General features: G+C 38.3%; 8 protein-coding genes across 8 annotated transcripts; 3 read left to right on the forward strand and 5 right to left on the reverse strand.

Moving 5' to 3' along the window:
- Window positions 1-417: 417 nt before the first annotated feature.
- Window positions 418-3,037, reverse strand: RHIMIDRAFT_283383 (S-adenosyl-L-methionine-dependent methyltransferase). Its single transcript, XM_023613126.1, has 6 exons — window positions 2,928-3,037; window positions 2,746-2,862; window positions 2,599-2,693; window positions 2,333-2,543; window positions 2,121-2,280; window positions 418-2,060 (listed from the first exon to the last, which is right to left on the reverse strand). The coding sequence occupies exons 1-6, from the start codon at window positions 2,967-2,969 to the stop codon at window positions 490-492; spliced, it is 2,196 nt and encodes a 731-aa protein (XP_023466501.1). The 5' UTR covers window positions 2,970-3,037; the 3' UTR covers window positions 418-489.
- Window positions 3,038-4,788: 1,751 nt separating this feature from the next.
- Window positions 4,789-5,367, forward strand: RHIMIDRAFT_313484 (uncharacterized protein; the record flags this gene model as incomplete). The annotated part of the gene is made up of 1 exon (XM_023614862.1): window positions 4,789-5,367. The coding sequence occupies one exon, from the start codon at window positions 4,789-4,791 to the stop codon at window positions 5,365-5,367; it is 579 nt and encodes a 192-aa protein (XP_023466502.1).
- A 329-nt stretch (window positions 5,368-5,696) lies between these two features.
- Window positions 5,697-5,995, forward strand: RHIMIDRAFT_283386 (uncharacterized protein). Its single transcript, XM_023613127.1, has one exon. It carries the CDS (start codon window positions 5,750-5,752, stop codon window positions 5,927-5,929), a length of 180 nt encoding a protein of 59 aa, XP_023466503.1. The 5' UTR covers window positions 5,697-5,749; the 3' UTR covers window positions 5,930-5,995.
- An 862-nt stretch (window positions 5,996-6,857) lies between these two features.
- On the reverse strand, window positions 6,858-7,598 carry RHIMIDRAFT_251711 (uncharacterized protein; the record flags this gene model as incomplete). Its single annotated transcript, XM_023610874.1, has 1 exon — window positions 6,858-7,598. One exon carries the CDS (start codon window positions 7,596-7,598, stop codon window positions 6,858-6,860), a length of 741 nt encoding a protein of 246 aa, XP_023466504.1.
- Window positions 7,599-10,220: 2,622 nt separating this feature from the next.
- Window positions 10,221-10,802, reverse strand: RHIMIDRAFT_283388 (uncharacterized protein). The gene has a single exon (XM_023613128.1). It carries the CDS (start codon window positions 10,598-10,600, stop codon window positions 10,361-10,363), a length of 240 nt encoding a protein of 79 aa, XP_023466505.1. The 5' UTR covers window positions 10,601-10,802; the 3' UTR covers window positions 10,221-10,360.
- Window positions 10,803-11,188: 386 nt separating this feature from the next.
- On the forward strand, window positions 11,189-12,887 carry RHIMIDRAFT_283390 (p53-like transcription factor). The gene is made up of 3 exons (XM_023613129.1): window positions 11,189-11,676; window positions 11,735-12,539; window positions 12,602-12,887. Exons 1-3 carry the CDS (start codon window positions 11,399-11,401, stop codon window positions 12,779-12,781), a joined length of 1,263 nt encoding a protein of 420 aa, XP_023466506.1. The 5' UTR covers window positions 11,189-11,398; the 3' UTR covers window positions 12,782-12,887.
- A 43-nt stretch (window positions 12,888-12,930) lies between these two features.
- Window positions 12,931-15,446, reverse strand: RHIMIDRAFT_237713 (uncharacterized protein; the record flags this gene model as incomplete). Its single annotated transcript, XM_023608803.1, has 10 exons — window positions 12,931-13,047; window positions 13,116-13,240; window positions 13,310-13,471; window positions 13,525-13,588; window positions 13,658-13,796; window positions 13,856-14,358; window positions 14,410-14,630; window positions 14,680-14,878; window positions 14,944-15,053; window positions 15,101-15,446. The coding sequence occupies 10 exons, from the start codon at window positions 15,444-15,446 to the stop codon at window positions 12,931-12,933; spliced, it is 1,986 nt and encodes a 661-aa protein (XP_023466507.1).
- A 115-nt stretch (window positions 15,447-15,561) lies between these two features.
- Window positions 15,562-17,995, reverse strand: RHIMIDRAFT_292096 (Pkinase-domain-containing protein). Its single transcript, XM_023613866.1, has 6 exons — window positions 17,755-17,995; window positions 17,406-17,703; window positions 17,325-17,357; window positions 16,967-17,269; window positions 15,984-16,913; window positions 15,562-15,941 (listed from the first exon to the last, which is right to left on the reverse strand). Exons 1-6 carry the CDS (start codon window positions 17,935-17,937, stop codon window positions 15,604-15,606), a joined length of 2,085 nt encoding a protein of 694 aa, XP_023466508.1. The 5' UTR covers window positions 17,938-17,995; the 3' UTR covers window positions 15,562-15,603.
- Between the last annotated feature and the right edge of the window lie 2,374 nt (window positions 17,996-20,369).

Genomic DNA, 20,369 nt, shown 5'->3' on the forward strand with positions numbered 1-20,369 from the left:
TCCGGAGAAAGAAGGGGGGAAAAAAAAGAAGCAAGCCAGAGAAAAGAGAAGCGAGCAAGAAAGAAAGCGGATAAGATAAAGGTTTGGTAAGAACCAAGCTACCACCAGTTAACACCGGTAGTGTTTTCCACTTTATGATCTATAATACTACATATCAGTTTCTTGCAAGAGTAAAGAATGTAATATACCTTAGGGCTAGCTGGGGGATAGCTGGGGAATAGCTGGGGAATAGCTGGTCTTACTTTTTGGTCCAAAGAAGAAACAAAAGAAAAAGAAATCAAGATCAGACTATGTATATGAAGTCTCTAACAACTTTTTCAGCTACGTGTTATTTATAAGTGCTGTCCACATTTATTTTATATTCAAAAATATCAAGCTCATTTTATGTATTATTACATGTTGTCTTTTAAACAATAAAGAAGACATAGAAAATCAACTAAAGTGTTAATTGTTATTGATCTATTAAATAGTTGCCTTTTTTTTTTTTTCTTATTCTTGAGGTGCGTTTGTTCTTCTTGCAGCGTCTGCAGCAGCTTGATTTTCAGTTGATTTCTTTACAAGATGTTCAGGTGCTGCTTCGGGTATAGCATTAAATAATCTCTCACATAACGATCTCTTGTCTTTCTTATTTAACAAGACGTTAAGCGAATGCTTGCCCTTCCATACCGGGAGAATGAGTGAGCCAACAAATTCTGCTTTCTTGCAACCTTCTTCGTCTAAACGAACAATACAGCAACCAGGCGCTATATTTTCCAATCTTTCTCTTTTTGCCTCGGGGAAACGATCTAATGTGGGGAATGCTTCTACAAGTAGCACACGCAATTCATCCAAGCCAATTTCAAATCTACGCTTATCAGACAAGACGCTATCCAGCAACGGTAGACCTTCAGAGGTTAAGCGGAAGGGTGATGCACTATCAACGGGTGATGATTGACGAACAAAGAGACGAACACCGGTATTAACGGTTTGAAGACGACTAAAGTCTTTAGATTCGAGTACTTTCTTGATAGCATTAGACACAAAATATAAGCTGCGTCCCTTTGCATTATTCTCAGAACGTAACAAGAATTGATCACGAGGGAAGCTTGAATCGAGGCCATAAAATTCAGTAATGTCTTTCAAATCGTCCGAATCAGGTGGAACCAGCTCAAAGGGTGCCTCCTTGATACCAGGTACGTCCTTTTTGGGTTTTCCCTCGTAAGGCTTCACCTCTTCCTCTTCTTCGTCTGCTTCGTCTTCTGTCTTGGCTTTCTTTGCCGCACCTTCACTCTCATCATTGCTGTCGTTTTCGGGACTAGAGCGCTTGGAAGGAACAATCTCCTCTTTCTCTTCACCCATGTCAGCGTCAATCTCCTTCTTGTCATCCTTGGCTGCAATACGATCAGCAGCTGATAAAGCACCTACTTTTTCAAAGACAGCAACAAAGAAGCCACCGGTATTCTGCTCGTGAGGATAGATACGAATACATCTTTCCAAATGCATCTCTTCCGCTTCTGCTTCTGTGGGAGGGAAAGCACTCTGTGGGAATCGTTTGCGTAGTTTTTGATCAACTTCTTCCAGATTATTCACAAAGTTGCCTATTTTGTCTGTAACCTTCCAAGTTTTTAAGCCTGGCTTACGCTTCAATCCAGGAAGTTCATTAGAGACATCCAAGAGTCGAATAGCGCCCTTGGTTTGACGCAAGACTTCAGCAACAACAGCTTCGTTTTCAATAGGATTGAATGAGCATGTGGAGTAGACGATACGACCACCAATTTTCAACAGTTGACATCCTCTAGCAAAGATTTGCACTTGGGTAGAGTGAAGTTGAAGAGCGGCTGCTGGTGTCCAGTTATCCCAAATCTTTTCATTCTTACGAATTGTGCCGTCGCCACTACATGGCACATCACAAAGCACGCGGTCAAATTTCCATGGTGTGTTTGTTCCTGGTAAGCGGACATTAGGAAATTGTGCGCCGTCATGGTTAGTGGCCATAAAGCAAGGTGATTGCAATCGTTTGGACTGATGGATGAGCATATGACTACGCTTGTAATCAGCATCATTTGCTACAACAAGACCAACTAAAGAAAAAGAATAAGCATCATCTTCCATTGTTTTAGTATAGCAAAAGGTGAACTTACGAGGTATCTCGTTTAATTTGTCATTTGAATGAACTGCTTCAATGATTTGAGCCGTTTTTGATCCTGGAGCTGCACACATATCCAAAACCCATTGATGAGGCTTAATATCCATCAACAAGGGAGGTACCATACTGACTGCTTCTTGTCGACTAATGTTACCCTAATCTATACTTTAGTTTTCCCCCTCCTTAGTCTTTATTGATTGATCCTACTGCTTCCGTTTCAGTAACGATAAACTTGTGGAATTCTGCAAACTCGGGTGATTTTCTGATTAAAAGACGAGGCACGTTGACTTGCCATGCAAATCTATCGGGATAGAAAGGCAATGGTTTAGGCGGTTCAATCTTGATACCATCAATGACAACGTCCTGTAACTTTGGTACATAGGTTTTTTCAACAACAGTCAGGATCTCCATTGCAGTTCTACAAAATTCAAATATAAATACCCCTGAGCTGCAATTTCTTAAAAACGTCTTACGTTCGACTGCCTGTGATCCTAAATGTTGTAGGCAAGATCGTCTTGATGAATTCATAAAACCTGTCAAACTCCTCTTCAGATAGAATGTTTTGAGCCTAACATATAAATGATTAATCATGTTTCCAGCCCCAATACTGTTTGACGTACTTTATAATAATTCTTAAACTTTTCATTGTCTCTTTCAATGTTTGCAAATGGCTTTCGTTCATCATAGTACTTTTGCTTTGGTTTATCTTCACCACTGGCTGCTGTTTCGTCAGTTGTCTGATGGTTGAATGTCAGTGTCAATAAATACATTACATTACACTAGTGAATTCTTTATAATTAACCTTCTTTTGACGATATGCACGTTTCTTTCTGCCGTAACCCATTATTGTTGATCTAAAATGAGAAAAAAAAAGACTGATCATTTGCACTTTGGAAAAAATTTCAGGTAAAGACAGCCGTCAAATATATTTTAATCCCCGCTTTGCATTGCTATACGGTTAAACAAAATTTATTCATTTATAAAATAGAAAGGCCATAAGGGGCACGTGATATTTTTATTATATCGTTTTTGCCCTGGCCAGTTCATATTGTGAGATAGAATCTAAAAATCCTGCTGAACTCGAGTGCAAAAATACTTTGGTTAACAGATTCACGGAACATGTGTTAAAACACTGCTATGAAGAATTAAATAACCATTTATGCAGTTTCTGCCCTGGGTCAGATGGTGATGGTGGCTCTTTTTCATGGTATAGGTGATCAAGCTCATGTAAGATAGCGCAGATCACGTGCCATCTGATAGTCCAAAACGATCTTGTTTGAAAGGAGCGTGTTTTCAAGTGGGAAGCTTATTTAAAAGGAGGGATAGAGGATCAGTTATAGACTTCGGTATTTGTAGACGGTGACGCATGTCGAGGCAATAGATGGTATGTTGTTTTGTAGAGAGCTGTGAGGTGTGTCGAAAGCAGCAAGTAGTGTTATAACTGGGTAACCAACCAAGTTACCACCGTATGCACCGACTTCTTTCTAACCTTGTCATGGGTAACCAAAGGATTGGATCCGAAGAGATTGTTGGGCGACACAGCGAGAGCAGATTTGAGCTGCATGCAGTACGCCGCTGTTCTAAGTTGCCTTGCAGGTATTGCAGACGTATCTTCTTTAATAATCGTTTGTCTAGTATATCAGTATATTGCGCACAACGTTTCCACAGTGGCGTTTTTGATATAGTATACCACTATGAATGACTTGTGGAGAGGCGGATATGTGGAAGTAAGTAAGCCAGAAGCGCATCACCTGGCAATGGCAGAGATCGTAAGAAGAATTGCGCTTGTAGTATATGGGTACGTTCTGTCATAGTCGGCAACTTCGCCAGTTGTAGTATTACTTTTATAGAGGATTTGCAAGAACCACCAAATACTCTGCGTAGGCACTTCCATGGATATACTGTATTTCCAAAAAATAATGACACTGCTACTGAGACTGGATGTTGTGCTTTTCAGATTTAGATGTCGTATTGAAACCGTTGTAATGCTATCAGAGTAATAACAAATACAAAAACAATATGGGTCACTATCCCATTTGACAGTAATATTAACAGGTGGGCTGCCTTGGATTTGAAATTAACTTGATATTAGAATAATCCTCTTTAGTCTCTTTGTAAAAGTTTAAATTCTTTATTCGGTTTTTCCATGATATCAAAAGAACGTGTAGTCATATTTGGTAATGCATATTCTTGAATGGTCACGATGTAGATTGCTCCTATTTGACATGATTTCCTTGTCCTAGATACTCGGTCCTGAAACTTGTTTGGAAAAGAAAGAAAAAAAAAAAGCATAAAAACTCACATTAATTGAGTCCTTTTTTTGCTTCTTTATAGCAGTTATCAAATATCCCTTTGAGTGTTCAAAGATTCACAAATCAAAACTAGCCTGTCCTCATGGTCCTTGCTCTGACTCGCTTGTCCCGCCCTCTTTGCTCTCTAGCGTGTACCTGGAACGCTCCCCAATAGCCTCTTCTGACACCCTAGATTCTCTCTGTCCTTCGTTCTTTTGTTTGTGAACCAGCCTACTTTTGTTGTTTCTCCCTCTTTTTATTTTATTCTTTTTTATGGTTGGTATGGTGAGTAAAACAAAACTTGTTACCATTTTATACCAATGTTTTGAATGTCAAAAGACATATAGCACTCCACAATCCCTTCGATAACACATGCAAAAGCACAATATACAATTGCCACATCGAATAACAGGAATCAGACGATATGATAATAATGAATATACCTATGTTAAGTCTACCAACTCACACGATGACACTGAGAAGTACTTTGGCTGCCCTGCATGCATCGCTCATTGTATAGAAATCGACAAGTTGAAGACCCATTATTATGCCAACCATTTAAAAACCTTGCCCGAACAACCACAGACGACATCGCAAGAAGAGCCAGCGACAGAGAAACAACAAAGCTACAGTAGCCAAGACCAGCCTAACAAACGTCGCTTAAGCAATATCCTTGGAACTGAGTTGTTGGATCCATTATGTCTATCGTTTTCGCCTCTTGATCACGATGACCATTTGTTGGTACAAAACTTCGATGCATCAATGGCGTTTTATAAGCTGCAGCTTTTATTATGTCAACACAAATGGAAACTACCACTTGAAAATCACATCCACTGCGCCATGGCAACCACCCACATTTTGCTCTTGTCACGAAATCAGTACCCAGAGGATTTGTCACCCTATTTCAGCAATCATGACCTCAAGGCAACCATCAATGGGATTGAGACATAGTATGGCATTAAAAAGCTTCCAATGTCAATGGTGATGACTACCAGCATGATCGGCATCGCTCAAAATCTTACCATGGGAGTACTCAGTCGAGATAAAGCGATTGCACATCTTTTGGATTTGGACCTCTTCACAGATGAAAACAAGTTCAAAAATGCATAATCGATTTGATTCAGAAGCTTCCTCCCATACCTATTGCAGAAGACACTAACGAATTTGAACTTAGCACTTGATACGTTGATCCTTTTTTATCTGATTTATTTGACGATTCGGACGAGGGCATATACCTACGGTGGACTAATGAAATAACTTTAGAAGCGCGAAAGCATGAAGATTTATCAACAAAGCTTCCCGATATATGTATAGGTCGTTTACATGGGATGACATGGACGTCAAGTCATGGTTATGGGAAGCTAAGTCAGCTGCTCAAGGTGGTAACAATTATTCGATTTGTCGGAATCTACTTCGCGTTGGTATATTCTGCAAGAATGCTCTTGATGCACAAAACATGGAAGGTGTGCTGGATCTGCAGATTATTGGAAGAGTAGTTAGTTTTATGTCTTAGTTTTGCCATCAACAGGACTTTATGTCATGTGTTGTATTTGGGTTTGGATAGATTTAAACAAAGTAGAAAATACGATGAGACTATGTTGTGTCTTTATTCAGAATAAGGTAAAGAGAAAAGAGATGATAGAACAATCTATAATTATATATTAAGAAGCTGAGCTATTTAAACTGAGTTGACTATATTTGATTAAGGTGTAACAGATCTTATAGCAATATTAGGTTCAACTCTAGATATTGTATTTAAGCACTGAATAGTAGCGTGGATACTACATCATGTACGAGCTGGAAAAAATCAAGATTCCTAGTTGCTTGGATGATCTAACTAAACTTATTGTGGATATGTCTCGCGTTTGTCGCGTACTTGACTCCTTCAACCGTATCTGCAAACCATCAGTCCATCAAGCAATGCCTAACCGACACCATCCAACGATCACGACGACTGCCTTCAATGGTGTTTTTTCACCATCGCAAGATCGCAGATGACCATGTCATTTGAAATATCAACATAATTAGTAATCAACTCAAAAATAAAAAGAATTATTCGATCTGTGTGGGCTTTGCCGTGTTTTCTTTTTCTTTTTCTTTTTTGTTAAGCACTTTGCTAAGCATTAGTGTTGTACAAACGGTAAGAGGCAATTATGTTGGATCATGCATGTGGGCAGGCTGGGTCAACAAAAGTGAACAAATACAAAACCCAAACACCCAGCGACTCTCAACAACATGATCCTAGTGGTACTTACATTTACCAAACTAGTATTCGTCAATCTCCACAATGGCGTCGTTACTCCCCCCCCGAGTGCTTAACAAAAAGTGCTTAACAAAACTCTTGACAAAAGCTTTTACTTTTTGAGCCCGAAAAGCGCGAACAGACATTTTCCTGCTGGTTGTATCTTTTTTCATAGTGTATTAGCTACCATAGTTAGCATCTACTCTCTCCACAATGTCTGTTGCAGGCATGTCCTGAGGCCAGTAACGACGCTTGGGACCGGCATAATCGAACAAAGGCCATGATTCATCAGCATTGAGATCATATCGGACGAACCGAACCAAGAGTCAGCAATGACTGTTCGACCAAAGCCAAACCAAGGTTTTGCCAAAAGTTTTACAGTGACCTTCAGCTTCTTCATGCCAGGATCTTTGTCATATTCTTTTGGGCAAGGATCACTGACTGTATCGATACGCAATATGCAGTAGCAGTGATTGTCAGCCAGCGTCTTAAACTCTTGTCCGATTGGATGTGGCTTTCTAGGAATCTTCTTCAAATTTGGCATACCAGTACCTAACCATTGATTCATAGATTCATCGATAACAAGATATTTTCCTCGTATTATACACTTATCCATGTGATCATTAAAGGCTTGGGTGATGGACTTAATTTGATAAAGAGGGTCAAGCTCCTGAGCCTGGTTTGAAGGAATTTCAAAAACATGCATCTTCATAATGTCACTGAATCTGTTAAAAGACATATATTGACTAAAGTCAACATTCATCAAGAAAAAAGGCTGACCCTGTCTCCAATATGCCTTTCTATCACCATGTCTGACCACAGTCATTACCGTCAAGAGTGCGATCCACATGAGATATTCATGAAAGGTAATATCTTCCCAATGGCCGAGACTTCTTGCATGAAGGAAGGAAGAACAAGAAATAATCCAATGGAGAGGCATATCTTCCATTGCTCATAATTAAACGAGAGTTTAAGAAAGTGAATCCTTCTGCTGAACCACTTAGACGAGAGTCCATATAGACCTCATCAGCAGTCCACCCACGACTTGAAGTCAAATCGATGGATTCCTCTTCCTCATCTTCATCCACTGCATCTTCCAACAAGTCTTCAGCTTCGACTACATTGGTGTCGGGACTGATACGCTAGAGAGAGAAGTCGCCCTTGAAAGAGTGACATATAGCTGACCATGCATAAACGGCGGACGCCGCAAGTCAACTTCTACATATTTTAATGATTGGCCTTACGGGTTATATGGTACAACCCACCTATTGTCCATAGCAAAATCAGAATCAACTCTTCCAGATGACCTTATAGAATAAAAGTAATTGTTCTGTTCCTCAGTAGGTACTCGTCTTCGTCTATATAGAGGGTATCCGTTCTCTGGCATGACAGTTTCATCTTGAACTTCTTTTGGGAATCTCTTAGAACAGCAGAGCAGCCATCCTCCACCTGCGCCTTCAATCATACATGGTGAGCGTGGGTTAATATCTCCACATGTGCCATGGAACATGCATGACGTGATTATCTCAAAGAGCTCTCTGTCTGTATTTTTGTTTGGCAGTTCTGCTGAAATTACTTGATCAATTTTCTTAGCATCAACAAAATTGTCTTGGGGGTCAAGGGAGAGCAGCAAGTGCAAATGAGGCAAGTCTCTCTTTTGATATTCAATGGTGCGTACCAACCCTTTGTAGCGACCAAAAATCTGTTTCTTCTTCAAATCATTCAAAAGGTGTGTAACTTTGATATTAAATACTCTTGCAATGAGGTCAGGCCTATCAGATGCTGTTTGTCCGGGCAGCAGCTCCGCAGTGATTTCTTTCCATTTGGGGTTGGCCGTGAAGGTAATGAAAAGAGATGGCTTCCCAAAATGGCGAACAATGGCCATGGAATCATAGTATAGCCTACTCATGAAACAGGGGCCGCCATGATAGCTGCTGGGGAAAATAAACCTACGTCCCAAGCTTGCAGTGTCCACTTGGTCATCCTGAGTGATGGCGTCTGATAGACCGTTGTAAACATCGGCACGAAGTCTATCCTGATTATTTCGTAACCATTCAAGCTTATTCTGATCGCAAATAGCCCATGTGTCTACCAAGGATTTCTGAAACAATCTCTTGCTATAAAAGATGGTAGGAAACTCGTGTTCTCCTCTCAAATGAAGTCTAAACCGATGGAATGAACACTGAGATAGCCTATCCCTTGTTCTGATGAGTTCAGCTGATCCACTGACATCAACATCATCGCCTTCGTTGTTGTTATTGTTGTGATTGTTGGAAGTGGTATTCGTTGATGATAGGCGCATGCCCCAGTGCCAACCGTAGTCTCCATGGGGGAACAGTAGCACATAGCGAGTAGGCATATACGCTGCATGAGTTTGGCTTATTCTTTGAAAGGGATACTCAGAGCTATACTGATCACGAAATGAAGCGCCGGTGCTATTAACTGCGCCTCTCAAGATGAGAACAATATCACGAAAGCTTCTGTCACCATACTCAGTGGGAATGATGGTGGCAACCTCTTCCATGGTAGGCAAGTTTTGGGTGCATCTATCACCTCCTTCGATTAATCGCATTCTCCTATTAGGAGAAATAGCTATGCAAGGTGAGGCATTGTTGTTGTCAGCTGAGTTATCGTTACTCTCTCGCCCATTCAATATCTCATATGCGTGGCGGTAAATTCGGGCAAAGGGATTGCACTACGAGAGCATGAAGGAAAGCTCTCTTATGATCTCAGGATCAAGATTGTTATTTCTTTCTGAGCGTCTTTCAGCTGCATATGATGGGTCGTATATGTAAAGCTGAGCATATGAGGGGTTGGAACTATCATCACTGGAAGTAAGGGGTCCTAGAGGTGATAAAGTTCACCATGGATTTTGAAATGCGTGCAGATCACCTCTGCTGTTTTCATTGCTGGTTCGTTCCTCGGCAGAAGCAGTGTTACAACCTAATGATGTGAATGCAAAGGCAGCGTTGTATTGACGCAGGTTGTCCTTGAACTGGCGTCCTATAGCATATGTGCGAGCGAGTAAGTCTTTCAAGTACCCAGGTGGTTGTGCCAGGAGTGGCAGTTGGACTAATCCCTACTTACAGCATGATTCCCAGACAGGGCTGCTTTGCGAAGAGTTCCGTTGTCTGCCATCTACCCAATGCAAAGCGTAGCAGTTTGAACATTCCTTGTCCATTCTCCCCAGCTCCAAAGGGCGAAGGCGGGATAACTGTGAGATGTATGCGGTTGGCATACTGTTAGCATGATCAGATCTGGGTCTGCCTCTAGTATTTTCCGGCGTATTTTTTTTTTTTTTTCCTAATTCCAGTATATATATTAGAGTGATTAGAGTGATTTATCTCATTATGCATGTCAGCGAATTTAAAGTGTCGCAATTGCATGCAAAATTCGCTTACATCGTCGTTGTGTACGAATAACGCAATGGGTCGACAGTCTAGATAATGAATGTAAAAGATGTGATTATTCTCTCAGAGGGAGGCTGAAACAAAACCTGCGGCGGCTTCATGGCGCTGTAAGCGGTGCTGCTGTTGGTGCTTTACAGGGTTATTTTTGAAAGGAGAGTTCAGGAATGCTGTCGTGATTGAGGTGATCAAACATCTTTAGACTGGCTGGTAAAGGTCGAATGTAAATACTGCTGAGCCTATTGTAGACTGTCTGTTTTTTTACGTGGGCTGCTGCTATTTCGGCAGAGAGGCGCTAAAGCATATCCAGACTGTGTAGTTGATCGGCTGTGCAACCATGCAGGTTGAATTGTGCGCTGTGAGACATTCCAAAAGCTTTGATGTTTATTGAATTTACAATAGCACTAGGAGAAACAAAAGGTTGAGTGTTGTACACCATGGTACCAGCCTTATATGTCTTAGTACTGCCATAGCAGAGAAATACGGGCGTTGGTGAACCCGTTTTAGTAGATTTATTATGACGAAAGAATCCCATCTTTTCCCAGTGAGGGCATCTTGGGAATATGTGAAGGATCTCAAACTTTGAAAACATGGAGTCAATAGCTTCCTGGTTTTAACTGTGTTGATTTATGTTGCCTGGTAGCATTTTAAAGAGTCTCCAAATATGGAAGGTAAAAGTTTGTGGAAGAAAAGCCCGTGTCTAAAGCTTTGAGTAAAGACATCCAACAAGCCAATCACGATATCAAGCAACACACAACTTGGGAAATTCTGCATGTTTTAAAAAAATAACTAATATGGCACTTTTTCCCTTTTGCAATTGGCTGAAATTCCCAAGACTAAAATAAATACAATTCACGTGTTTTCTAGCGGGGTTCCTTTTTTATTTTCTCTTCTTTTCCTATGGTTTTGTTTCCATGGCGATATTTGATGTTGCTATGCAGGTTATCATATATTTGACCACATATCAACAGATGAGTTACGTCCTTGATTAATCATTGAAAAAAGAGTAAAAAAGAATAAAAGAAGAATAGAAGAAAGAAGCTGTCTTTATTTATCATGTGCTCAAAATCTAAGTGGTTTTTCCCGAGTTTTATATTTTATTTTATTTTATTTTTCTTTTTTTCTCTCTTTTTTTTTGCTCGTGTTTACTGCTATTGGAATACATTCCTTTGTAATCAACCATGGCCAATTTTATGCCTTTACCTAATCCTTCGTTTACTTACCATGGTACTGAATATACCCCAAGTCCTGAATCGATCATATCTTCACAAATGCAACCAAGGTAACGTTTTAATGTGAGTCGAATATTAAGGATACTTATGAGTGTAGCATCATGTCCATCTCTGAACCTGAGACACCTCGTCCCCAGGAACATCATTCACCTACAATAGCATCAGCAGAAAAGATGGCAGTACCTCCTGACTTGATTCGTCGCGGTCATCAAACACTTCCTTCAAGACCCGAAGGATTTTCAACCACGACGTTTCCCTCCAACCCAGCTGGACCTGTCCGAAGAAGAAGAACTGAATCGTTCTTTTCGTTTGAAATGGGTCCTTCTTTTTCATCAACAAAGCAGCTTCACGAACTATGTAACCTTGAACAAACCAATGAGTAAAAATTATATAGCACCACTTTTTTCATTATCCCCGACATATTAACTTTATGTTAGTTACAAGGTTCAACTTCATGCAAAAATGGATCGAGGCTTTTTTAAGGCAGAATTGGATTGGACATGTTATCGCCGCAACTATTTTCAGGTCAGCGCAACCTTTGATATGCACGGAACAAATTATATATTGCAAGGACCAGAAGCACCTTGTTTGCTGCGAAAGGCCGATACGGGTGAAATACTTCCAGTGGATTACTTCTCAATTGGCATCCATGCTCGCGTAGCCAACCACGATAAAAAGATTGAGCTGGTACAGCATACACCCAAACGTGATAAGGGACCCCAGATGATTCCTCAGCCTCGGCCCGTGCGTGCAGGTGGTAATCTTCATATGGCAGCCGTAGGAACAAATCATAACATTGTCACTTTTGAGCGACTGCAGTTCAAGACAGCAACAGCAAATAATGGCAAAAGACGTGCAGCACAGCAATATTACGAGATCGTGGTAGATCTCTACGCTAATCTATCAAGAGGCGAGGCCATATGTGTCGCCACCTGTCATTCAGCCCCACTTGTCGTCAGAGGCCGTAGTCCTGGCCACTACGCAGACTCACACACTCGCTTCAAGGGCTCTGAAGATGCTTTTGCTTCGCCGCCTCATAGATTTGCGTCGAGTATGCCAAATTCACCCACTCGTGACTTTGGCCCCTATCACGCTTATCCTTTCTCGTTAGGCGCCGCTTATCCGCCACCACCACCACCACCTCCACCTCCTATTGTTCACCCTTCATCTAATGTCTTTCTACCTTACCAGCAGAATAATACCGCAAATGATCCAAATGGTGCAAATGTATACTTTTCTAATGTAAGTTTTTAGTCATTTCAGATATACACACAAAAGGGCAAATTCTTATATAAACATTATAGTCCTCTGTAGAACCACCCGTGTACGATACAGCAGACCCATACATGATGGGCGCAAGAGGAAAGATGCCAGTTAATAATTCTCACTGGGCGCAACCACAATCACAGCAACAAGATCGTTTTTATGATCCTTATGGAAGACAAGAAGATTACTCTAGTACCTCTACTTCTACTACACACTAATAGTCAACGCTGGTCGTCTCTTTTTACGTTTTATACATACTTATTTATATATATATATTTATATTTATATTTAACTTATTTAAAGCGATAATATACATCATTGATATTCATCTTTTTCATTGTTTAAACATTTACTTACAATGCGTCTTTTATATGTATATAAAAGGCTCTAATTCTTCATCAACATCTGCTTGAGGCTCCGCGGGTCTAATTTCCTCTTCAGCTTCATCCTGATCGGTTTCTACCACCATTTGGAATAGTTTGTTCTAATATACGAGTCAATCCGTGTGTGTATGTGTGTGTGTGTGTAGATGTTGCATCCTTTATAAGTTACCTTTTTGGTTAAGATATCATCCAAGATGGTCTCTTCGATTGTATTCTTCATCACAATTGTATAAATGTACGTTTGCTTCGATTGTGTCATTCTGTGAATTCTGGCAACTGCCTGATCCATGGTAGCTATACTAAAAGGTGTTACTATAATCTTTTCTCTACACCCCTTTTCTTTTTGTTTTTCTCATATGTTACCCGGGTTCCACCATCTGTCCATGACAACCATATGGTTGGCCTTTTGTAAGTTTAAACCAATTCCACCTGCTTTCAATGACATAACCATAACCCTCATCTTTGGATCGTAATTAAACATTTGTAATCCTTGTTTACGACGATAGCTTGATAGGCCACCATGATCTACAATATAAAAAAGATAAGATATATTCAATTGATTATAGAGAATGACTTACATAATTGATGAGGGATTCTAGAATAGCTCAAGGCTTCGGCAACCTTGTTTAAAAGATCGACAAACTGCAAAAACATTTAGTAACACATGTATAACTAATAAATACACAATAGACTTGCCTGTGAAACAACTACGACCTTGTCAGTGGGGTTATTTTCCATGATATTTTGGAGAAAATTAATTAACCATGACACTTTGGTCGAATGCCTGATAAATTTCAGCTTTTGCAACTGCGTCACATTCACTTGATTTTCTAAATCGCCAAATTGTTCACTAATCATACAGTCTAAGTTATCCAATAGTACATTCTGCATTTTCTTTTACACGCTTACTAATAACTTTGCATCAACCCAACAATATGTTCGTATTCGGTTAAGCCTTCGCTATACACTCTTTCTCTAATCAATTCTTCTTCATCTTCCCTAAATGCATCAAGGATTTCATTTTCAACACCAGCCTGAGCCATTGGAATCAGATCTGGAAATTTATCCAGCAGGATCATATGGTGACCACACACTTGCTTTAATCTCAAGTACAGAATGGCTGTTGTGGCAAATGTCGTGTACATTTCTCCCTGTCTACGATTCTTTACAGTTTGATCATATAATAATTTCTCCAAATAGTCATACAAAGCTCTTTCTGATTCTGTAAATTCCAAAGTGATTCTTATCTCCTGTCTAGGCAATAGTACAGATTCAGTATGTAATATAGAAATGTTTCTTCGAATCATGTGTAATTTAAGTAGTTCTGCCATATAACTTTTGTTTGTCTTTAACTTTTGATTAATGTCCACTTGTAAGAAAGCGAATATAGGATAGAGTTCGGTTATATTGTTCTACACATAAATAATGAACTCATTGTATATATCAATAGATGTCATGCTTACTTGAATAGGCGTACCAGATAAGCACCATTTATATTTTCCTCTCAGCTGTAAGACCGCGTCACTCAGCATTGTTCGTAATGCTCTCACTTTATGTGATTCATCCAAGACAATCCTATACCAATCAACTTTATACAGGGGACAATTGTTGTCACCATTAATATATTTCTTGAACTCCATTCTCACACGATCATAAGTAACGATCACCACGCGAAACACAGGCTCTATTGAAGATGTTAAGTCACCAAGAACTGTTCATGATAACACACTTACGATCGAGCAAGTAGCTGTTGTCATCTTGATAGATAAAATAAGGAATACTTCCAAACTCTGTTTTTGATCTAATCTCATCTGCCCATTGTTCTCCAACTGCTATGGAAGGTATGACGACCAAGGTAGGAGCATGGACATTCAGTCTCGGTTGCTGTCTGAGGATAAGTGTTAATGTCTGTAACGTTTTTCCTAGTCCCATCTAAGCTTGGCAAGATGATGATAAGTAAATATTTTCCTGCACATTCTTTTTTTTTTTTTTTTTACATCATCTGCAAGAATTCCTCCACGATATACTTTCTCCATAAATATCATTCGTTCAACCCCTTCTTTTTGATGAGGTCTTAGTTTCACGTGAGGTCGAAGACTAGCATGCACTAGAGAAATGAGTGAGTTGTTATTTTCGAATAACAAGATATCTTACCAGCCATTAAATTGAGTTTTGGGAATAGTTCTGCATCTTCAATTGTAGTGACAATCAATTGATCTTTATCTCTTAACCAAGTTGCGTCTTCGACATGATGATAGACACCACCCATATCCATATAAAAGTAATACACCGTATTCTGTTGCCAAATCGCTGGATATTCGTCGCATAAACGAGCAAGTAAGGTCTGAAGACTTTCTGAGTAGTGGGCGTGTATGAGTACAGGTCGCGATTCTACTGAAGGGCGAACTGAAAGACGATAAATGCTCAGGAACTGCCCTTGTTCACATAATTCACAATTCTGAAATCTTTGTTCGGGAAGAATAACAGCAAGATCTCTCATTGTTAATTTTGCACTTATTAAAAGAGGAGAAGAGAAAAAAGAAAAAGAAAGAAAGAAAGGAAGAGTTATAAGCATTTTCGCTTCCCGCAATTCAAGACGCGCGCTAATTGGGTAACGCGTATGTTTCAATATGTATATAAAAATGGATCACTTTGGTTTATTTATTGATCAAAGAGTTCAATTCGTTTAATATTTCATGATAAATAGAGACCGTCTTGGTGTTTTCATTCTCCAATAGTTTAATACCCAATCGACCATTGGCCCATCTTGCTTGGTATATCATCAAACTAAATACAACATGTTCCTTTTCTATAGCTTCATCTTGTATTTCGCATTTAAACACAAAGGGTTCTTCTTGTTTATAAAATATATTCTTCCATCTAAGTACTCTTTCAACATATTCAATCATTTCCTTTGCTGTTACTTTAAACAAATGTCTTCTATTAAAATTGAATAAACTCTTGGGGTATGTGCTTATGTTGGGTGGTATCGTAACTGAGGATGGGTTAGACACGTCCTTTGATTTGCTTTTCCTACCTTCTGTTTCTTCTACGAATCGTCCTGTGCTATTGCTATTATTGTTCTCCTTGTTACGATGCGCTACTGAATTAGATCTCAGTATATTCATCGTCTTTTGCTTTAATGATCCATCTTCAATGGATTCATGGCTGCCTCCTCTTGTTGGTAACATGGCTCCCAATCTCTTGGCTGCGCTTTTACTACGCTTGAGTAAATTACTACTTGACTTGGAGCTATTCTTCTGAACAGTCGTACTGTGATTCGTGGGTGCTGCCCAATCCTCTTCATTGTGTTGCTGAAACACTTGTCGCGTATGAGAAGGCGCTACACGCTCTGTCTTTCGTCGTGTCAAATAGCTATTACTCTCCTTTGTTGATTTGGATAAAGATGTACTGGCTGATCTACCCAACTGGACGGGTGATTGATATCCTTCACTCTCCAACAAGCGAATCTTTTCGTCGAAGTCTCTTCTTTCTTTTACCAGATAATAAATAGATATCAGAGGGTCGTACATGGCTGGTAATGACTGTGGATCATCTCTGGGTTTCGAATGTAAACTGCTTGCTGTTCTTCGAATAGACACTGTTCTTCTCCATCTTGTCAGAGAGTTATGTTGCTGCTGTTGTTGCTGCTGTTGTTGGCTGCTTTCTGTGTTGTTGTGGTTGCCTTGGTAATTTTGATCGATTTGCTTGGCCGCATATTGATATTCAGGTGAACGGATAATTTGCTCCAATTTGTGTTCAATTTCTTCTGGAAGACCTAGACCAAATCCTTGCATACCCTGTACTACCTGTCTATCTATCTTATGTAATGGCTGACGATGAGGTAAGTGATTAGATACCAATTCGTCATAACCCTTATTCATCCAAGGATGACGAATCACATTAGACAGTGTTTCTCTCTTTCTTGGATCAACCACGAGTATTTTGGATAATAAATCAACACATTCTATATATGCATAGCTGAGATAATTGTATTTATACAAATATAGTAATATGTACCTCTACTCAAATGATCTGGGTATTCTACCTGACCTGCTTTAATCTTTTCATGTAATGCAGGCAGGCTAGTGTCGTCAAAGGGTACTCTTCCACATACTAATACGTATAACACAACACCGAAACTCCAAACATCTACTTCTGGCCCTGTATAGTTCTTTGCTTGTAATAGCTCGGGTGCAGCAAAGTAAAGTGAACCACAAAAGGTGTTTAGTAATTTACGTGGTGAATAAATGTTTGAAAGTCCAAAGTCAATGATTTTAATCTCTTCATTGTTTGTCAACAGAATATTCTCAATCTTCAAATCTATTCACATAATGAATTTTTTTTTTTTAATCTTCTCCTTATTAAATACAAATACCTCTGTGAACAATAGAGTTTCTATGGCAATAGTCTAAAAAAGTCATTAATTAAAGATCTAAGCATTCCCATGGTCATTTACCTAATGCGCTAGCTATCTGTCTTGCAAACTTTCTTGCTAACTTTTCACGTAATTTACCATGACCAATAATATAATCTAGTAGTTGTCCTCCTTCGATATATTCCAGAAACATATAATAGTGATCACCATGTATGATCCACTCTTTCAACTGACATATATTTGGATGACGCAACAGATGCATAATTGCCATTTCTCTCACCGTTCTCTGCTCCCGTTCTCTTGGTGTATCCTTGGGATCTTTGCTGTTCCCGTTCACTGGCAAATCGAGATTGATCTTGGGCATTATCTTGACTGCATACTATTAAAAGTCATTCAATAGACCTTTTCTTTTTGGAATGTCCCATCTTACCAACTGATGATCCTTGGGTGAAAGAGATTCAGCAAGCTTAACTGTGCCCATACTACCAGAACCAAGTGTCTTTTTGTAAATCACGTAATTTCCAATCTGCTGGACTTGATGTCTTGATCTGCTCCTTCTCACAGTTCTGTCTGAAAATTGCACTGGTGGCACCGAATGACTAACATGGCTCATCTGTACAATAAAAATAAAATAGAATAAAGAAAAAGAAAAAGGTAAAGGAGTTGTTGCGTGTAACAAAAGAATACGAAAAGTGAGGCAAAACTTTCTTTATTTGGCAATCCTCATGATCGGAATTACAATTGATTTCTTTTGTTCATCTGGAAACTAGGCTTCCGAGGCAACAGACCTTCAATTCGAACAATCTAATTTCTTTATTAAACCTTACTTGATAATGAATATACTGTGTTCTTTATTATAAACATGTAGTTTTCTTTTGCTTTTGCTTAGAAAGTGGATTTTGAAACACATAATAATTTGCAATTCACCCATGTTTATTAAATAAAAGCAAATCATTAAAGCATTCATTTATATTTCCATATAAATATAACAGAAATTGGTCTATGACATAAGTGGTCATAAATAGAGAGAGAGACAGCGAATCTAAATTTTTGTTGATAGGTTTGCTGCTTTGCAAGCAGTGCTTTGCATCATGTGTCTTTATATATTCCGCACATTATATAAAAAGGACAAACATGGAAGAATCAATTGATTGGAAGAAACAGATTTTGCGATTTCACAAAATCATTAATCAAATAAAGCAACGAAGGGTATTTCACATGTGTTTCTTGGAATGGATATATGCCAGCGCTATGTAGTTTCTCCCTTCTGGTTAATTTCCCTTTTTGAAGGATAAGAGCAAGTCTCTTCTTACTAGAATTGCAATGATTCTTTTAAAATATCCAAATTTGACGCAATGTATGCTTTAAGCCAACAATTTGATGTTTATTTAAAGAAATTACAAATAATTCAAGTTTCTTCTGTATACAGTCTTTTTTCTCAAATTTTCTCCAAGTAGCTATAGATTGCTGTATTTTCATCATCAATATTATTCACATTTATCATTCATAATATACCCTAGCGTTATATAAAATACTGTCCTGATCTAATCATCCAGCATCTAATGTAAATAAGACCAAAACATGTATGGCATTTAACATAACATTTGTTTTTTTAAATGTTCTAAAACACATATTTTATATCATCTTTTTTTGGGCATTATTATATTAGGTTTTTATCCTTCTACGCTATTTTTAGACAATTGGCAAGTAAAGCAGTTTTAGGCACAAAGGAAGTAAATCTAACGAATTAAAATGAAAACAACAATAGAGATGTATTACACACTTTAAACCTCTGTTAGAGACTATTTAATTTGCTTGAACGGAGGCTTCCTGTAGTATATCTGTCACATGTCTGTAATATAAATGGTAAACCTTCATTATTTACCTTCCCTATCGTTAACCAATACTCATTCTTGAACCACTTTTAATTATTAAGAGATCCTCTTATATATTTTCTGCATTGATCAACATGCGCATAATTTTTCTTAGAACCAAAAAGTATATTTAGCCAAAAGCAAGCCAACCTGAATTTTAGTTATTTCTACAATTATAAGATAAATCAACAAAAATAAGAGATTAATTATATTTAAATACAATAGAAGCTTTTCTATCAGACATACATATATATTTATACATGCAAATACTATATTGAACGTATTCGTGCTGTATGCTTGTTTTAAAGTAGTACAAGCTTAGGCAAACTCTACTTAAATCAATTAAAAGGAAAATCATACTCAAAAGAAGCACATACACACAACGCAATGAGTTTACTATCTTGGATTTATGCTTTTACAGCCAAGAAAATATTTATATATCATATACAATTGAAAATTAGTCTGGATGATCTAGCATGAGGGCATAAGCCAAAAGCTTGGTTTTATTCGCCCGGATCTTGAATTTATTCAGGCACGCTTTTATTCCCTCGAAAAAGCATTATTTTAATTGATAAAGAATAACTACTTTTGTAAGATTTGTCTTTCTTCTTAAATATTATTTAATCTTAGAGAGAGTTTTGTAAAGTGTACCAGAGATATGCTTTCAAAACACTTAGTCAAATTTTAAAAACACCATAGGTAAAAGTGATCTAGTACAAGTTTAGAGTAGTTTGTGTAACATCGGCAATAATTCACGCTTCAGGAAGCTTTTGGATATTAAAAACTACTATAAAATGAAAAAGTATTATTTTCATCCATTTCCTTCATTTTAGGATCTCTTATAAAAGACAATCGTATAGCTTGCCATACGATTTTGAGTATCATAAGGCTTAATATAATACTATTGAGAATGATGAAGAGGAATGACTGTAGAATCGTTGAATAAAACAGTTATTTATACTATGGTATCATAAGCTTCATTCAACTTTGGTTCTCAACATAATAGCAGTGACTACTATGTATTTTTTTTTTTTCAAAGATAATCATATTCACTATAACATTACTGTTGAAAATGAAGTCCTATGATTGTGTTAAAAGACAGATCTTCTTGAATATCAAAAGTAATCAAAATATTATTAATGTATTAAATGCGCAATCTAACACTTCCCTT

Source organism: Rhizopus microsporus, assembly GCF_002708625.1.
Source record: "Rhizopus microsporus ATCC 52813 unplaced genomic scaffold scaffold_8, whole genome shotgun sequence".
Classification (NCBI taxonomy): domain Eukaryota; kingdom Fungi; phylum Mucoromycota; class Mucoromycetes; order Mucorales; family Rhizopodaceae; genus Rhizopus; species Rhizopus microsporus.

Excerpts from the sequence above, each read along its gene's own strand:
- RHIMIDRAFT_283383 (XM_023613126.1), bottom strand. The coding sequence starts at position 2,969 with ATGGGTTACGGCAGAAAGAAACGTGCATATCGTCAAAAGAAG. Across the intron at positions 2,863-2,927 it reads GTGCATATCGTCAAAAGAAG|ACAACTGACGAAACAGCAGC; the intron begins GTTAATTATAAA and ends TTCAACCATCAG. Across the intron at positions 2,544-2,598 it reads AGGATCACAGGCAGTCGAAC|AACTGCAATGGAGATCCTGA; the intron begins GTAAGACGTTTT and ends TGAATTTTGTAG.
- RHIMIDRAFT_292096 (XM_023613866.1), bottom strand. The coding sequence starts at position 17,937 with ATGAGCCATGTTAGTCATTCGGTGCCACCAGTGCAATTTTCAGACAGA. Across the intron at positions 17,358-17,405 it reads ACAGATAGCTAGCGCATTAG|ACTATTGCCATAGAAACTCT; the intron begins GTAAATGACCAT and ends TGACTTTTTTAG. Across the intron at positions 17,270-17,324 it reads AAACTCTATTGTTCACAGAG|ATTTGAAGATTGAGAATATT; the intron begins GTATTTGTATTT and ends TTATGTGAATAG.
- RHIMIDRAFT_283388 (XM_023613128.1), bottom strand. The coding sequence starts at position 10,600 with ATGGGATTCTTTCGTCATAATAAATCTACTAAAACGGGTTCACCAACG.
- RHIMIDRAFT_283386 (XM_023613127.1), top strand. The coding sequence starts at position 5,750 with ATGGACGTCAAGTCATGGTTATGGGAAGCTAAGTCAGCTGCTCAAGGT.
- RHIMIDRAFT_283390 (XM_023613129.1), top strand. The coding sequence starts at position 11,399 with ATGTCCATCTCTGAACCTGAGACACCTCGTCCCCAGGAACATCATTCA. Across the intron at positions 11,677-11,734 it reads AACCTTGAACAAACCAATGA|TTACAAGGTTCAACTTCATG; the intron begins GTAAAAATTATA and ends ACTTTATGTTAG. Across the intron at positions 12,540-12,601 it reads CAAATGTATACTTTTCTAAT|TCCTCTGTAGAACCACCCGT; the intron begins GTAAGTTTTTAG and ends TAAACATTATAG.